The 19,132-nt window shown below is 42.1% G+C and overlaps 1 protein-coding gene across 7 annotated transcripts in view; it reads right to left on the bottom strand.

Moving 5' to 3' along the window:
* The window catches only part of SOX5 (SRY-box transcription factor 5), a 326,784-nt gene that overhangs the window by 48,570 nt on the left and 259,082 nt on the right, over nucleotides 1–19,132 (bottom strand). For all 7 annotated transcript variants that reach the window (XM_082256133.1, XM_082256136.1, XM_082256134.1 and 4 more), the window contains one exon: nucleotides 952–1,095. In XM_082256133.1, the coding sequence (XP_082112259.1) occupies nucleotides 952–1,095 (144 nt within the window). The remainder of the gene's footprint in view (nucleotides 1–951; nucleotides 1,096–19,132) is intronic.

Genomic DNA, 19,132 nt, shown 5'->3' on the forward strand with positions numbered 1-19,132 from the left:
CTAGATTCACCTCATCTCTGTATCAACCTGGGACTGAGAGACCCCTGCAGAGGTCTTTAATAGCCTGACGCCTGACAAACAGGAAATGTGCTGTGCATTGGGGAAAGAGCCCCATCCCCTCCACATTCCAGCTGTGAGACGAAATATATAACAAATATATCTGCTGTCGGGGTAACTCCATGAACACATACATACAGTATATATAGTGTGTGTGTATATTATATATATATATATATATATATATATATATATATATATATATATATATATATATATATATCACACATACACTTTTTTTTTGATTAAACACCTATAAACAGATATTGCAATGCTGCTGAGCTTCTTTAAATATGAAAGTACTTTAGTCGCCACAACAACCAAAGAGTGGGGAAACTGAATTCTCTCACATTCTGCTACTTTGACCTCACTTTTCTGTAACTAAAATTTTTAGATGCTAATTGACTTGTTTTAGCTCCTTGATGTGAAAATCACATTACCAATACATGTACAACAATTTTACACAGTGAAATCAGTTTGTAGTTTGTGTCTCCGCGACTCGCACAATAGTGAGATTTCCCCGTAGCAGTTTGAGTCCCTGCTCCTCCCACAATGGTGAAATTTACCTGCAGTGATTTTTGTTTCTGTGCCTCTACAGTAATATAGGTAATATAATAGGTTAAAAATAGGGGTTTAGTTAACACACATTTACAAACGCATGTATAAGCTGCAGGCCACTCCAAGGCACCCTGTGTATCCTGCAGTCCTAAACACTACCTAACACTACTCAGAAATCCCACAGTACTGTGTGTGTCCATCCCTCGCACACTAGAGTCCTTGATAAACTCCAATGAAGCACTGATTAGGCACTAGGTTTGACATTCCCTGATAGAATTATCTGTAATAAAATTATTCGTTTCTATGGTGCATGCAGGTGTTTGAACAGGCGGGTACCTTAGGTTTGGGTGGTGGGCTGCTTGTGCACTTCTCGGTATTGATATTCGTCGGAGACATAGCACCGAGGTTCCCCTGCGGCACACCAGGCATTTTGTTCCCCGGGGAGACTTGCATGGCGGCCAGCTGAGCGGCATACAGTTGCTGCAAAAGAGAAAAAGAGAAAAAGTGAGATGACGTTATGCATCATTCAAAAGCCTCTGTCCAGTGACTGCGGGACCTTTCACTCCTGGCAGGAATTTATTTAGCACACTGAAAGACAGGCGCTGTCACCTTCATTTCTGCAATTCCTATCTCAGGGGGTGAAATGACAAACGTCACATGAGCAGGATGACATCTTCAGTCTGTTAGGGGACACTGAGCCGATTACAATGGTCAGAGCTCTATTCAATTCCTCCACAAGGAGAGACATGAAAGCTCTGAGATGGTCTGCCTAGAAAGGGAAATGGAAGCCACAAAATATTTGGCTATGTTCATTTCAGTTAGGCCTGATCTGTACAGATGTGAAAACAATAGCCATATGGCATGTACAGACACTGCACAAACCATTTCTCTTGTCACTAGCAGAAGTTAGTGACATTCAACTGGACTTGCTCTGTAATGGTAAAAACATTATGTAGCTTCTGCAACCCACTTCTTCAGTTCTAATAATTGTCAGGAAGATACCCCAGCATTTATATCCACACAGGTAGAACAGACACCTTAACCGCCTTAGCGGTAATCCCGAGCGTGACTCGGGGTTGATTTTTCATTGCAGGAACGGTAACCCCGAGTCACGCTCGGGGTGGATTGCAGAGAGCGCAGCGGAGCTTCTCTTACCTTATCCTGGCGATCCAGCGATGATCTCTCATTGCTGCGACCACCAGCCGAGAGTCCCGCCGCTCCTCCGTCCCTCCGTCGGTACGATCACTTCCTAGTTCCGTTCCCTGCAGCAGCAATGCTGCATGGGAGCGGAACTAGGGAGGGAAATTCAAAAAAAAAAAAAAAAACGTTACACAAAACACACTTTATATTATATTATATATATATATGCATATATATATATATATATATATATATATATATATATATATATATATATATATATATATATATGCATATATATATATATATATATATATATATGCATATATATATATATATATATATGCATGCATATATATATATATATATATATATATATATATATATATATATATATATATATATATATATATAATATGCACACACACACACACATATATATATATATATATATATATATATATATATATATATATATATATATATATATATATATATATATATATATATATAAAATTATATTATTGATTCAATTATAATTCATGCGTTATATATTATATATATATATATGTGTGTGTATATATATATATATATATATATATATATATATACACACACACATATCTGTATATAATATATAATGCATGAATTATAATCTAATCAATAATATAATTTTATTATATATATTATATATTAAATAATAAAATAATATTATTGATTTGATTATAATTCATGCGTTTGTGTTTCAAATTTATCACATCTGGGATGTCTACTAGAGTCTTGTTTTGGTCAGGTTTAAGTCAGTAATTACTAAGAATTGTAGGCCTATAATACATAACGCCAAATTTCCATGAAAAGAATTGTACCGCTTTTGGTATGTAATTCCTGACATAATCATACCGCCAGGGAGGTTAAAGGATAAGTTCACCTTTCTTAACATGTTACACCCATATTCATGGTGTAAAATGTTACAAACGGACCGGCTCCCGAACCTCCCTGATCTGAGAGGTAACAGGGACCTTCTCCCTCGCCCCAGCTAGTTGTCACAATTTAAAAAAAAATGTGGCTGAGGATGGCTCCACCTGCCTGGCAGTATCACTTATTCAGTGCCCTGTGAATGGAAAACGACAAGGTCCGGCAGCCTCTGCAGTGGTCAGCTTGTAGTTTTCAATGAACTACCATGGCGCTGTGAGCGATGTGGTAGTTCATTGAGTCTTTCTGTCAGAATGTATCGGCAAGGGTACGAGGCACGAGCAAGCCGATACATTGACAGATCTGCAGGAGACCTGCATGCCACCAGTGATCTGCTGATCAATGGTGCTATGCTTTACAGGCTCCTGCAACAAAAAATAATAAATGCACATTTTTTAACCTGTAAAAAAATGTGCATGTATTATTTTTTGTAAAAAGGTGAACTTATCCTTTAATAATCCAATCACCATGGAATGTGTCAAGGCAGATGTTGACTGTCTAAGAAAAGGATTGGACATGTGAAAGTTGTGGAACCACCCTGTTCTATTTAAATTATACCAAACTTGGTGTCAATCCAAGTAAATTGAACGATTAACACATATGCAGTCTCTCCGACACCAATCCTGCCTTTAACATTACAGAATAAGTCTAGCAGAATGTGACTACTAGCTATCTGTGACCTGGCTCAATGAGAACAGACATTTTTCTCTTGTCCTTTTTTTAAAACTTTACAGCTGAAGTGCAGGCAAGCAGCTAAGTACACTGTACCTATATGAGAGCTGTTTTACCTGCTAATGGATTTGTATTTCAGCCCATTCAGTCCCAATATTTACACAGCTCTGCCACACAGAACAACTCAGTCTAACAGGGAGCTTCAGTTCACCAACACTTACAGCTCTTGTATCTCCCCCAGCCTGTGATTGTACAGTGAATAGAAAAGCAGCAGATCAATGAGCTCATCTCTCTGCCAATCTGCTCTTTCCTCCTATCAGAATGTCCCTTTTTAGCACCGCAACACTTCTGATTGGCTCTGTGTGCTGCATCCCTCTCTCTTAGCCTAAGTTCTGCTGTACAGGGGCTGCAAGAATCGGATAACAGGTCAATTCAATGCACTTACACGAACTGCATGAAAAATGCATAAACCGATGTATAAACAGCTGCAATATTTGTGTCCTTTAAATCCGCATGGTGTTCAACTTTAATATAACCACCACTTTTATTTGCTTTCCCCATTGACATGAATAATTTTGCATTAAAATTGAATTGAATTAAAATGTCCCAACACAATTCCACATATACTAGTGAATGGTATTCTTAAATGTGACGTCTCCATCAATAAAAAAAAAAAAAAAAAGGACTAGGAACATTTAGCTCTCCAGCTCTGGAGAGGCTAAAAACTACAAAACAAAGATGACATTTCTAAGTAGAATAAAATGTTAGTCACAATTTTTTGAAGCAATAGAGATTTTGCACCATGTATACATCAGTTTAGTGTTTGTTTTGTCTTTTTCTGTCCCCCATCTCTGACCTAAATGTAAGCACTGCGGCAGAAATTGTGACACCACAACGGCAGCAGATTCTCAGAGACAAGGCCTTCTCTTTAAGAGTCAGACAATGAGCAGATGTGACATTGTGCCTTGTAGGCAGGCCGGCGGAGACGCAAGAAGAGAAGAGCAACAAAGGAGAGATATAGTTTGGAAAAGAAAATAAATGAAAAAGGGACACTTGGATTGCGCCAAAGAGTCCAAAATCTTCCCTGAAAGCGTAATAGTAAATGTGCAGGATTCTGGGAGGTTCCAAGGCGATCCGCTCCTCTTTTGTCTTGTACTACTAATACAATATGACAAGAGAAGACTGCGGCCTCTTCATCGGGCACAGCAGACTTTGGGTTGGCTGATGGCGCTCGCAGGGAAGACAAATTGCGAGTGAAACAAGCCCAGGCAAGGCCTTGCCGGTGAATGCGGCCTCGCTTAATGTGCTGTGTTCACATTGGAGTGACTGTACGCTCTCTGACGACTCGCTTACAGATCGTCACTGTTATAGTTCCACTTTTTAGCTTTGCGGCAGTAAAGAAGCTAAATGGATTCATTTGGGCCGATTACTGAAATGGTTCAGTGAGAGATGTCAGGAATGAAAAGTTAGAAGTAAATTTTGTGAGTGTTTCAGAATCTGCCATTGTTCCATAGATTTTTACTCGTTCTTATTACGAACAACATAAAAAGCGTAAAAAAAAAGCTACAGGGTCCTAGTGCAAAACTTGAGGGGGCTTCTGAACTTTAGAAACTGGATACAGAAACAGGACAGATTTAGCGGGCCATGGGGCGGATAGACAGGAAACAAAAAGCAGTTACTTTGCTGATCGTAATAAATAATCCCAAGAGAGTTGCGCTGCATTAAATACGATACACTTGGAAGCAATTACTCAGCAAATTACATCTTAAAAAATAGTTTTATAAAGGCTCGCCGGTTCTTCCGATAAACAGCCGATCTCCCCATAGCTGCTCCAACACCTCCAGTCGTTTCAGAGACCTTCATGAGGTAATGTTTGCTCAGAGGCTCCGAAGAGTTTCTCGTGAGGCGGAGAGAGGACGTGGGCGACTTTTTAATACTAAACTAAACACAGCTGTGAGTATTTTTAGAAGAACCCTACTTGAAAATATGTGACAACTTTTTGACGTGCTCCCAAATATTAATTCAGCGCTCCAAGCGCGTGTGAAAGAACGGGGATGAGGTGGGGGGGGGGGGGGGTAACGTTTTAAAACTGACGTCCCAACAAAAGTCAAACTCGGGAATAATTACTGTACTTTAAGAATTTTTTAATAAAAAATTTGCTTTTAAGGGGAACAAAGAGTTGGAGCAAGAACCCGAGCTCAGATCGAACATTGGATCATGAAATGTGACAGGCAGATATTTCACCGCATTGGCAATATATATATATATATATATATACATATACACACACATATACATATACACACACCACACACACAGTATCTCACAAAAGTGAGTACACCCCTCACATTTTTGTAAATATTTTTTTATATCTTTTTTATTGACAACACTGAAGAAATTACACTCTGCTACAATGTAAAGTAGTGAGTGTACAGCTTGTATAACAGTGTAAATTTGCTGTCCCCTCAAAATAACTCAGCACACAGCCATTAATGTCTAAACCACTGGCAACAAAAGTGAGTACACCCCTAAGTGAAAATGTCCAAACTGGGCCCGATTAGCCAATTTTTCTCCCCGGTGTCATGTGACTCGTTAGTGTTATGAGGTATCAGGTGTGAATGGGGAGCAGGTGTGTTAAGTTTGGTGTTATCACTCTCACTCTCTCATAATGGTCACTGGAAGTTCAACATGGCACCTCATGGCAAAGAAATATCTGAGGATCTGAAAAAAAGAATTGTTGCTCCACATAAAGATGGCCTAGGCTATAAGAAGATTGCCAAGACCCTGAAACTGAGCTGTAGCACGGTGGCCAAGACCATACAGCAGTTTAACAGGACAGGTTCCACTCAGAACAGGCCTCGCCATGGTCGACCAAAGAAGTTAAGTGCACGTGCTCACCGTCATATCCAGAGGTTGTCTTTGGGAAATAGATGTATGAGTGCTGCCAGCATTGCTGCAAAGGTTGAAGGGGTGGGGGGTCAGTCTGTCAGTGCTCAGACCATATGCCGCACACTGCATCAAATTGGTCTGCATGGCTGTCGTGCCAGAAGGAAGCCACTTCCAAAGATGATGCACAAGAAAGCACACAAGGAGAGCAAGGTCTCTAATGTCCACCAGCTTCGTGATGTCGTCATGGGGGAGTAGAAGAGGACTCCAGAGGCAACCTGTGAAGCTCTGATGAACTCCATGCCCAAGAGGGTTAAGGCAATGCTGGAAAATAATGGTGGAGAGGGAGGGAGAAGGAGAGGAAGAGGGAGTTCAGGCCTGCCAAAAAAATTCTGTACTTTACAGTCCTTCAGTGGCCAGAGTACTGCCTACACAGAGCCGAGCACCTGAATTCCAAAAGTTTTTTTTTACCTTGGAGTGCACTGAGGATTAGGGTTGGGATGTTGCACACCTCATATGTGTCCAGGGAGAGAGGTTCCCATCAAATATACATACTAATCAACAATCCAGCATTCCCAGAGACTTCTGAGCACTAATCTCTTGGCTGTGTTAAATTTAAATAGAGAAATATGGCCAAAGCTATTTTGTCTGCACTTCTCCTGTAGGCCAGAGGAGTGCAGTTCGTCCTGCACTTCTGTGACCCATTTTCAGCCAATAGCAGGCTAAAGTCCGCTGTTGACTGATGTCACTCAGCTGGTCCAGGCTCTGCAAAGATATAGTCGGGATCCACACAGATGCCTGAACCAGCACCTGCCTCAACCTCTGAGCAATCTTCTAAGAGCTTGAGCAAGCAGCTCCCACCCCCTCAACAGCTCCAGTGAGCGCTGGAGGGGCAGAGCCAAGAGTCAATGACCGACAGTCATGGCTCTCTGTTTAGAGCTGAGGGGAGAACTGAATGTTCAGCGATGTGCGATTGCTCCATTCTTACTGTAGAGCCGTCAGTGGACAGATGCAGCATCGGATCGATGCTGCATCCACCTAGGTGGGTACAAATGATCGATGCTGCATCTACCTAGGTGGGTATAAATGCAGCATGTAGTCTTAAAGCAGCATGCAGCACTTCCTTCCTGGTCATAGACAACAGCAAACTATCCATTTCACCCATCTTGCTGTTCTGAGTTCAATTCACACCAATGACACTAAATGAATGGAGTCTAGAATAAGTTTATCTCAATTTTGGGAAGAATCTCTACCCTATAAACACACTAGTAGAACAACAGTCAACATGCATTTGTGATATCTTTATCTCTATATAAAGGCTTAAATATTTGCATGCTGCTGTGGGGAGATATTAGAATGTAAGCTCCTCTGCTGCAGACACTAATGTAACTGGCTCAGTGTTCTCTGTACAGCACTGCGAAATATGTCAGAGCTATATGAAATAAATATCCAATATTATTGTTATTTGGTTCTAATATTAGTTTGTTCTGATATTTCACCTTCTTTGAGGCTCACACTATAATTAACTGTATATTATTCACTGCACTACAAAATCCATTGGAGTTTGGAGTTAAATGACGCTTTGACATCCATGTCTGACCGCAGCAGCAGAAATGCTGTGTGATCATTCATCTCCCCGCGGCCTCCCCCCATTCCCTCCTCTCCGTGATGCCATCTCTGTGCCGTGCGCTCTAATCTATCACAATATGTTGCAGCATCTGCCTCTCCATATGATGTACGACCCGTTTGATTGACCCTCTTCATGTCGTGCTGGAGTGTCTGATCATTACCGAAGAGGACGACGAGAGAGTTCATTCCTGATCCGAGGTCATCCATCACCGAACGCAGTTTAGCGTGCAAACTGGGCCGGGATTTATCGGCACAGTTACAGCCTAATCATCAATAAATGTATACATTCACCACTTCTAGAGGGAGATGTCACACACCGCCTATAGATGGTGGATAAATCTTCGCTGTAAAAATAAGATGTCTTTATCTTTATCCTGGTTTTGTGCAGTTTAGGCAAAGATTTGCCTGTAATAGCTTACAAATTATACATTATAGGCTTGTTCACACCTGCTGCGTTGATCTAAGTTGATCAATGCAGGCTCAACGCAAGAACACAGCAAATACTGTTATTTAGATGCCCAGTTTACACCAAAGCATTGAGTTCGAAAACTGTAGACATGCTACATTTTTGCAGTGCGCTAAAATGCGTTACAATGCATGTTAACAAGTTTAAAATCATAAGAAATGGTAAAAAAAAAAAAAAAATACAAAACCACACTAAAATGCATTTAAAATGCAGTTCAGTGACCAGTAGAATGCAGTGCGGTGTGAACAAGCCCTGAAAGTCACCTAACCAGTTAGGCAAATTTACCTGAACATGGATCAAACAATAGTTTCATTTTAGAAACTCTCTTGTGTGGGAGTTCTACTTCTTGTGACCAGATCACCATCCATCACTATACATCTAATTATAAATATTATGTAACTGACATATCTTGTGAACTGCTAACTTTCTGTACTCTCTGCATGTGTTGACAGCAGTTACACTATCCTCAGCTTTATGGGGACTACAAAACACCTGCCCTCTCTGTTCTAGGGATGAGGAGAGGGGGACATGTTCTGTAGTCCTGACCTACAGTGACAGTGCTGCTCTCCCAAAGATACAGCACAGTGAGTTACTGTTTGTCATCCTAGGAAAGGAAGTGTGTTACTGGTAAAATCACCAGCTGAAAATAACTGATGAAAAGAAAATGAATGCAGTCACAAGATCTATAGACTGGAAAATTGCAATATAATGCATTTTGTCTTTGGGTTTAGATAAACTTTAATGCCTTAGTTTTCATTTAGAAGATTTAGAAGTCCAATAAAAAGTCTCCTACAGAAAATCGTACAGCAGTAGACTGTGTACACATAAACAAGGGGCAACAGTTTGTCAGCATTCTGGTCTGATTTTCATGCAGCGCCAAGTACAGGGCTGCCACTCATTTCCACATCTAACTGGTGGTTTGTATGCCCACATGCAGAACTACAAGTCCCATGATACAACGTTTGCGAACTACACCTCCTGGGTTTCCTGCCTAGAGCTGCTGTTATTCCAAACAGCGTGTGGTCCAGTGGGAGGAGGTAGAGTGACACAAAGAGTGTGGGGAGGATGAAGAAGGGAATGTTGCAGAATGTGGGAGTGGAAAGAGGGACTGTTGGAGAGAGTGGGCGATCCAGAGGGAGAAGGAGGGAGTGTCGCAGAGTGTGGGTGGTCTAAAGGAAGGAGGAGGAAGTGTTACAGAGAGTGGGTGGTCTGAAGGCAGGAGAAGGGAGTGTCATAGAGAGTGGGTGGTCTGAAGGGAGAAGGAGGGAGTGTTACAGAGTGGGTGGCCTGAAGAGAGAAGGAGGGAGTATTGCAGAGAGTGGGTGGTTTAAAGGGAAGAGGAAGGAGCGTTACAGAGAGTGGGTGGTCTGAAGGGAGGAGGTAGGAGTGTTACAGAGTGGGTGGCCTGAAGAGAGAAGGAGGGAGTATTGCAGAGAGTGGGTGGTTTAAAGGGAGGAGGAAAGCGTATTACAGGGAGTGTGTAGTTTAAAGGGAGGAGGAAGGAGTGTTACAGAGAGTGGGTGGTCTGAAGGGAGGAGGAAGAAGTGTTACAGAGAGTGGGTGGTCTGAAGGGAGGAGGAAGAAGTGTTACCATAAGTGGGTGGTCTGAAGGTAGGAGGAGGGAGTGTTACAGAGAGTGGGTGGTCTGAAGGGAGGAGATAGGAGTGTTACAGAGAGTGGGTGGCCTGAAGAGAGAAGGAGGGAGTATTGCAGAGAGTGGGTGGTTTAAAGGGAGGAGGAAAGCGTATTACAGGGAGTGTGTAGTTTAAAAGGGAGGAGGAAGGAGTGTTACAAAGAGTGGGTGGTCTGAAGGGAGGAGGAAGAAGTGTTACCATAAGTGGGTGGTCTGAAGGTAGGAGGAGGGAGTGTTACAGAGAGTGGGTGGTCTGAAGGGGGGAGGAAGGCGCGTTTCAGAGAGTGGGTGGTCTAAAGGGAGGAGGGAGTGTCGCAGAGAGTGGGCGGTCTGAAGGGGGGAGGAGGAAGTGTTAGAGAGTGGGTGGTCTGAAGGGAGGAGGAGGGAGTGTTACAGAGAGTAGGTGATCTGAAGAGAGGAGGAGGAAGTGTTACAGGGAGTAAGTGGTCTGAAGAGAGTAGGAGGAAGTGTTACAGAGAGTGGGTGGTCTGAAGGCGGGAGGAGGGTGTAATGCCGAGTGTGGGCGTCCTGGAGTGAGGGTTGCAGATTGTGGGTGGTTCAGAGAGATTGTGGGAGATCTTAGAAGAGAGTCACTCAAGAGTGTGGGCGGTCTGGAGCGGGAAGGAGGAGGGGGTGTCGCAAGGATTGGGTGGTCTGGAGGTATGGAGGAGGGCATGTCACAGATGGTGGGGATCTGGAGTGGGGAGGAGGTTGTGTTTATAACAGTGAGCATTCTGAAAAGAGGAGGGTCAAATAAAGGTTTTATTTTTCAGTAACAATCCACAAGTGATCATTTTCGGGTTACTATGTCTCGGATTATCTAGTGATCACAGAGCTATCCAATGACCTACCAATTTCTTCCTTTGGATGAAGATGTTGTTTAAGTTACAGAGAACCTCATAGTAGAATAAAAGGCTGACCTAAATCATCCATTTCAATTATACATTTTGATTAGATGACAGACCAAAATCTGACCATAGGCAGCCAGGTTTGTCATTTAAAACCCTAGCACACTGATGACACTATCCTGCGACATGGTGCTGAATGATTCTGAAATATCTGTGTTTACAGACTGCAAAATTACCATATTTCACTGCAGAGGTGTTTAATGCCGATTCCAAGATATTTCCAAAGGACAAACTTTCATACACTGGGACCGAGACCACCTCTGAAAACCAATATAATTCAGATGCAGTGCCGAAAAAGCACTTAAAGTGAATTTTTTAACAGTCTTCCTTCACTGGTATTTCTTCAGCTTGCCATACAGGACTTTAAATAAACATAAATTAACTGAACATAATAAATGGTTTAATTGCAAGGATGTACCCAGTAATCAACAATCCCTGGCTCTTCTGCCTCATTAATGCTCTGAATTTGGCTCTGATAGTTCAATAATCGTCCAGCTGGAAAAATCCATTATGATCGGTTCCAAAAGTGCTGCCGGAACACTGTGGAGAACGGGGAGGACACCCCGAATTCTGTCTTCACATGGGGAAGGTGCACGCGCACACCGAGCTGATCAAGATGGAGAGCATATTGTCTTAATCACAGGCTGTGTGAAGGCCTAACTGTGGCCCGTGTGCTACAGGTTTTTAATTATGTTATACATTGAAAAGAGCAATGATGGGGAAATGTGACAGCAACAAGATTTAACATTTACTCTATTGAGCGGATATGGGAACCAAAGGAGCAGACACTGATGACTGGTACCCATACATCACTAACAATAATAGCCATCCAACCCCCCCCACTGGCCATCATTCCCCCCCACAAGAATGATAATTTTTACCTTAGTACCTTACATGGTGAGCAACGCTTTCATTAATTAACTCTCACAAAGATCTTAGAACTCCCCTGACAATAGTTTAATCTCCCTTTTTCTTTCCAAAAAGAGGGCACCATTTCTGTTCAGCCATCATCCAGGGTCACCATCTCCTTTCTGGACTGAAATGCTGGCTAAGAGATGCCACAATCTTGAAAATTTTGGCGCCTGTGCAGTTTAAGGCTGTGTTTACAAAGTCTTCCCTTTTTTAACCAATGACGTCCCACCAAGCTACTAATTCACTCACTGGTTATCTCTCACCTCAACTACTGCAACAAGCTCCTCATTGGCCTACCTATGCACAAGCTACCTCCCCTTCAGTGTATCCTGAAGGCTTCTGCCACATTCATCCACCTTGCCAAACATTCAGGGTCTGCCAGCCCTCACTGCCATTCCCCCCACTGACTTCTGATCGCAACCAACAAACAAAACTTAAAATATTAACAACCACCTACAAAGCCACCCACAGCTCTGCTCTGAGCATTAGCACCAACCTCATCTCCAAATATCTATCAAACCAGCTGCTTTGCCCCTGCCAAGATCCCCTGCTCTCTAGTCCTCTTGTCACCTCTTTCCATGTTCTCCTCCAAGACGTCTCCAGAGCCTCTCCCATCCTCTAGAACACCCTACTCCAATCTGTCTGGCTATCTCCTACTCTGTCTTTAGGAAATCCCTGAAAGCTCATCTCATCCTCTGCTGTAGCCTTTCATCTTGTGACTTGATGCAAAGTTACAATGTTGCAGTCTGATCATTAGTGGAGGGCAGAGAGGAAATGCATCCTTCTGCTAGCAGCAAACTAATGACATCATCTCAACCTAGGCAAAGTTACTGACTAGAGCTCAAGAATGGATTTTGATGATAAAAAGAGGGAATCTTCTGAAAAATGACATGGTTTTGTGCTTTGTGACATGCCAGTGATTTATTCATGGGGAGTTGTAAAGTTTTATTCCTTTTCAAAGTCTTTTTCTAGTATCTACAACCCATTTTTTCTGTGCAAATTTATACAATTTTACAGCATTACAACCTTCCATGCTAATAATTTAATTGCGTATTTCCACGCTATGGATTTGATTAATGTATGGCTGCTGCCCCCACTGAGACTGACCACCGTGTTGGCGTCTACTAAGTGAATGTACAAAAAGGAGAGTGGATGTTGGCGCTGCTATATATTACCTCAGAGTGTTAGACTGAATCATACATCAAGACTGATTAGATGAACATATGTCAGGATCTAACTAGATAAACATATAAATGTGCAGATACCAAAAAAAATTGTGCGAAACAAGCAGATGCCCAGTGAAAAAAAAAAACAACAATAAGTAAATCAATTTTTCTAAGCAAGTGCCCGGTGAAAATAATCAATGTTATTATAGATACAGACACATGGTGGAATCAATCGTGTCTTTAAAAGTATCAATTGTGCTCATATAACATAAGGTGACCAATACAGTGGCCAGTGCTATGCTCACATGTCTTTTCATAAGAAAAAATTTAAAAAGCCTATCCATTTTTTTCACTGCTCCATCCTTCATATGTTAGTGTTGTAAATCCTCCTCTGAAGGCAGGGACTGGTGATGTTGCAGCCAGACAGAGTATAACAAAAATATGCAGTGCCCAGGTGTTTCCACACGTGCCCCCTCCTGTTGCCTCACTCACCAGAATAAACTCCCCTCAAAGGGGATAACCAGCCTTCACAGCTCCACCTGGCTGTATACTGATATCCAGGGCCACCCCCAGGGTATTCCTCCTTGTTGTCTCTTACTCTCAACGCCAGTGGTAAGCATACATGTAAATATCAGAAGACAGGCTCCATAGTGTAATACCATAAAATAAAGACTTGTGTCAGGAAACCACCGACTCCAGATCCCCCATGTTCCTGAGCCAGGTCGCCACCTTCCTGAGCTGAGCCACCGCCTCCCACAGAACCCTGGAGGAGGGCGGCAGCAGCAGTGGGGATAATAGGCCGCTGGGGATCCCCAGCTGGACTTCTCAGCTGGCAGCTCGCTCCTCCCGCTGGGTCAGAGGCTGCTGCACTGCTCTCTTTTTGCTCCATCCCCACTGCCGCCAAGCAGTGCTCTGTGTCCGGAGGGTCTATGAGGCCCGGGCCGCCTCCACTTTTCCGGCCACGACCCCGCAGCTCACTCTGTAGCAGAGGCACCTGTCACTGACAAAATCCCAGGTGCCAGGGCGCAGTTTCTATGCGCAATGTCAACCTGGTGCCTGGGATTTGTCGAGCCCTGATCTGGCTAGATCCTGACATATGTTCATCTTATCAGTCTCGATGTTTGATTCCGTCTAACACTCTGAGGTAATATAGATCAGTGGCAACATCCACTTTCCTTTTTGTACATTTAACCTTTCATGCTAGCATCACTTTAATAAGGTAGAAAAACCGAACACAATTTTTCCGCTGTAAATACACCCCAGGATGGGATATTAATGCCAACACATACTGACTACACAAAGTGCCCCTCACCCTATAAACATGCCCCTGCCACGTCCATCTCACTCTCCTGTGTCTAAGATATTTCCACTGTCACATGTCCTGTCCACTTGTACCGCTGGCTCTGACCTCGGCAATTTTTGCGCGTGACAAGATTCGCAGGTCACTGGCATGAAGCGGAAGCCTCGGCACACAAAGGGCGCCAGAGGGCGAGACTGGCAGAGAATTTATTATCCCGCTGTGCCCTTTGGATGCCTTCCCGCCATCAAACATCGTGGCAGTGCTCGGAAGAGGAAGAAATACGTTCCCTGCCATCTCAGCCTTTTCAAAGGTTACAGCTGCCCAAATAGAATTTAATTTCAGGCTTGCCCTTTCTGTACGTGTTCACGCAATAACGGTAGATGATAAAACTCTTTTAATGTCCGAGGGGACAGAGCACTGTGTAGAGCTGACACTCTATAATCCCTTCCTTTACACTACCAACGATTAATGATAAACTGAACAGTATTTTCAGTGAGCAGGAATCCTAGGTTATCATGGTAATGTTAGAATGACGTTTGACGTGACTCACAATTTTAAATGCTCGCTTTTCCGTATTATCATGTTTTTTTTTCACATACAGCTTTGTTGGATTCTCTCGCTATCAGGGTTATCAAAATCCTTGAGAAAAAGCTTTGTGGTGATCTTACATAAATGGTCCATATAGTAAAGCGGATGTTCACAAAAGCTAAACTCTAGGCAGAGATGAATGAATGCAGCTCAATAATCAATACATCATTATATATACATATGTACCCAAATTTGACTTTATACAAGCCTCTTATAGTCCCTGTACAGCAGTGCACACAGGGAAGAGAGAAGCAGCTCAAGTAGCCAATCAGTTAGCAGCTGCTAGGAGAAGAGAGCAGAGTGATAGAGAGATGAGCTTATCAGTCAGTTGCTTTGGTCAAAGGGTAGGGGTGGGGAAGGGCATGGCCTTAAGTTTTACCGAACTGCAGCAGGAAATAAAAATCAGATCCCCTCCCTGATACTACATATAACAGCTGCTGAAATAAAATTTGAAGAATTTACAGTTTTTCAGTTCAATTGAGCAGGCTTGGTAAAGTTATGTGTTTTGTGACGCAACGCGTCGGAAGGAGCCGGGTGAAGTCACTTCTGGCCTACGGCCGGAAGTTTGGTGTTTGACACGCTGTCTATCACGGGGACCCCTCGGTCTTATCTGGGATTTACCAGTACCTGCATTTGTGAATATGAGGTTTTCATGAGCTGATTACGACTTGCCATGGAGCTATCCCTTCATTAAGATTGCTATTTATGGATATGCATTAACACTTCCAACTAAGTTGATGACCATTGCCACGGAGGGAATCCCATGATTAAAATTACTTCATATGAAAACGCATTATTTCTCCTGATTTAGGATGAGCTGCCATTGCACTCAATGGTGGATAATGTTTATTGGGATTCTACACTGGTGACACCCTTCTCATCGGACACTATTATGTTCTTTTGGATTTTCATTCATATTTTTTTTCACCATTTTGATTCAGCAAATTTATGGACCTTTTAAACATATCTATTTTTTAGACATCAGCGATATGTTTTAGTGATTTCTATTCTAATTACTGTTGTTGTATTACACGTTGGGATTAGTCCATCACTGTGCCTATTTTGCATGATATGCACGCTTAAGACTCTTTATTCATCTTATTTTGTTCACATTGATTTGAATTTTTTATGTATTTCTTATATACTCACATTGTTTTTTTTTTTTTTGATTCTATGCCTTATCGCCGATCTTTTAGGAACTGTGTATTACAGCCACTGTGCAGCCCTACTTAAAAGGAAGCAGTACCTGAAAACGTAATAAAGAAAAAAGGCTGCCCCCCATGTACAGACAGCATTTTAAAAAATATTTATAAAACAAACACACATTAAGAGTATCTTCATACAGGTGGTCACATTCATACATGTATCGACGAAAGAACAGAGATGATAGATTTCCTTTTTTACACAGCGCATTTCTCTGGTTGGCTCATTCTGTAATTAAGCCTGTTATCTCCCCCACAATAATAAGAGTAATTATACCTAATTCTCTGTGTGCCCCGAACACGGCACAACATTTCAGATAACACAGGCAAATAGGATTGTTACTGATCCCTCTGTGTACAGGTCACAACTCCATATTTATCGATACTGGCTGTTATTAAACACTTCATGAGGCCAACTGTTAGAACCAAGCTCTGTCTGTAAATATTTTGGGCCTACCTGGCCCCTGCCACTTAACCTATACTGTACTCTGAAGAAAAACAGCAAACAGTGAAAAATGAATAGGGGTTAATGGAGGGGGTTTGCAAAACGAAGCAGCTTTTAAATTGGAACATATTGCAGTTTGGATGCGCTATTGCCTTTTATGAAAGGATAAATTCAACTTTTGGAGCATGTTACACCAATATTTAGGGTGTAAGGTGTTCCAGAACCTGTTCTTGCACCCAGCATGGCTGTACGGGGTTCCACCCACATAGCCGCATCAGTCATTCAAAGGAATCTGTGGTGGCTTGTAGTTCTCAAGGAACTGTGAAGACGTTGAGCGCTCTCATAGTTCATTGACACTTCCTACAGCTTTCAAACAGAAAGCTCGTAAAGAGATAAGGGCACAAAGCTGTAGCAAGTGTGTACAGGAGCCTGACATTGCACCCACAATCCACTAATCATGAGAAAAAAAATGCACATTACCCGCAAAAACATGAACTCCTACCTTGAAGAGGGCTCTGGGAGCATATTACTCTTACCCAATGCATTCCCTGATGCCAAGCCAAATGGCCAGATATGTATGATATACAGTATATGTCAAATGCATTTGAAGGAAAATTCTAAAGATCTGGTCCCCAACCTACAGTCTGAGGGTTTGTGCACACTTGACTAAATTTCTAACGCTTAACAAACGCTCCTATAGGCTCGGTTCACACATATGCAATGCGGGAACCCTGTGAATCCACTGCGGGTTCCCGCATCGCATTCAAATTGCAGGCAGTTCACACTGCCATATGTGAATCCCTGGGGGTGTCAATTCAAAGTTAATGACACCCCCAGCTCAGTTCGCATATCGCAGTGCGAACTGACAGTTTGGACATGAATCGGATGAGCTCCGAATCACATGCAATGTCTGTCATGGTTAGTGTGAACCGAGGCTTAGTGTTAGTATGGGTTTAAGACTCGCTTTAATGAGCTTTAGTATGGGCGTTAGACAGGTGTTTTACAAGCGTTAATAAGGAGTTACAAATGCTTTCCAAACGCACTATGGGCAGTTTTGAAACATTTGAGGAGCGTTAATGGGCAATAAAACTGCTCCACAAATGCCTAATCCATTACAGTTAATAAGCTAATCTTAATACCCCACAACTGCTTGCCAGAGCATTTGCGAAGACTTGAGAGGGAGGCGTTGAAAGGCTTCAAATTTCTCCTAATTTTGAAGCAATGGGACGCTAATGCTTCATGTTTTGATAGTGTGCACAGCACTATGTGCTCTCCATTGTATCATTTTCATAGGTGTTTAAGGGGCATTTTTAATGCCTCTCAAACGCCTGCTTTTAATGCGAGTGTGAACTTAGCCTGAGGGTCAAATGTGGCCCTTTGGTACTTGCTGTGCGTCCCTTTGCTCCTCTAGAAGGAGCATTATCTTGCAGTTGTGCAGTAATGACGGTGATGTCTAGAATTCCAATGTGACAATAAAAGGTGACCAGATTTTTAAAATTAAATCCTGGGACATATATATATTTTTTTATTGGCAAATGGTAAACTATTTTATAAGCATATTTTCCTCAAATGATATATGCAGTGTATGTGGTATGTGTTTATGGAATGATCTATGATATATATGGTATTTCTCACATTTCACCCATGAGATAAAAAAAAAAATTGTACTTCTTAGAATTTTTTGGGATAGGACTACCAAATGTTAAGATTGGAGAGAATAACTTTTCAATGCATATCTCTATATACTGTATTTTCCTCTCTCTATATACTTATCTCTCTATATATACTGTATTCCCTCTCTTTATATACTGTACTTCCCTCTCTCTGTATAGTAGATCTATCTCTTTCGCCCTTTCTATCTCTGACCATCTCCTCTAATATGTCTGCTGTCTCTGACCATCTCCTCTAATATGTCTGCTGTCTCTGATCATCTCCTCTAACAGGTCTGCAGTCTCTGATCATCTCTTGTTGTGTCTGACTATGTCCATAAATATGTCTGCAGTCTCTGACCATCCACTCTAATAGGTTTTGCAGTCTCTGATCATCTCCTCTAATGTCCATTGTTTCCGACAGTCTCCTACAGCAATACATACACTATATATTATGTGCTTCCCTTTTGTGCTTTCAGGGGCTACAACTGGGGCCCCCTATACCCCATAGGTTGACAAGCACCAATCTAAAGCATTGTACAACTTATTTGTGCAGGCTCTCTCTTCTCTGAATGAGCAACAGCAAACACTTTTAGTTATAAAATGTGTGATTTTCAGTATATCATTCACATTATCATATTGCAATAGATTAGTGTTTTTAACACAGGTTCTATACAGTGGCATGGCTCTGTCACAGACCAAGGCTTGTAATGTCCTAATGCTGTCGAGCAAACCCTGCAATTGTGATGATGTTAGCACATTCACTCAGTGCACCTGACTAAAGTGTAAAATTATATTTTAGTTAAAGGTAGAATCTGAATTAGCCCTTTTGGGGTCTCCAGCTTTGAGATCTTCATACAGACCCATGTCGATGGGCTTTGGGCCTCTGCTGATGGAATCATTCAGAATTAATTGACTAGTGTATTTGACCTGTAGTTGACCCCCTCCT

Source organism: Pelophylax lessonae, assembly GCF_965119305.1.
Source record: "Pelophylax lessonae genome assembly, chromosome: 4".
NCBI classification, from domain to species: Eukaryota; Metazoa; Chordata; class Amphibia; order Anura; family Ranidae; genus Pelophylax; species Pelophylax lessonae.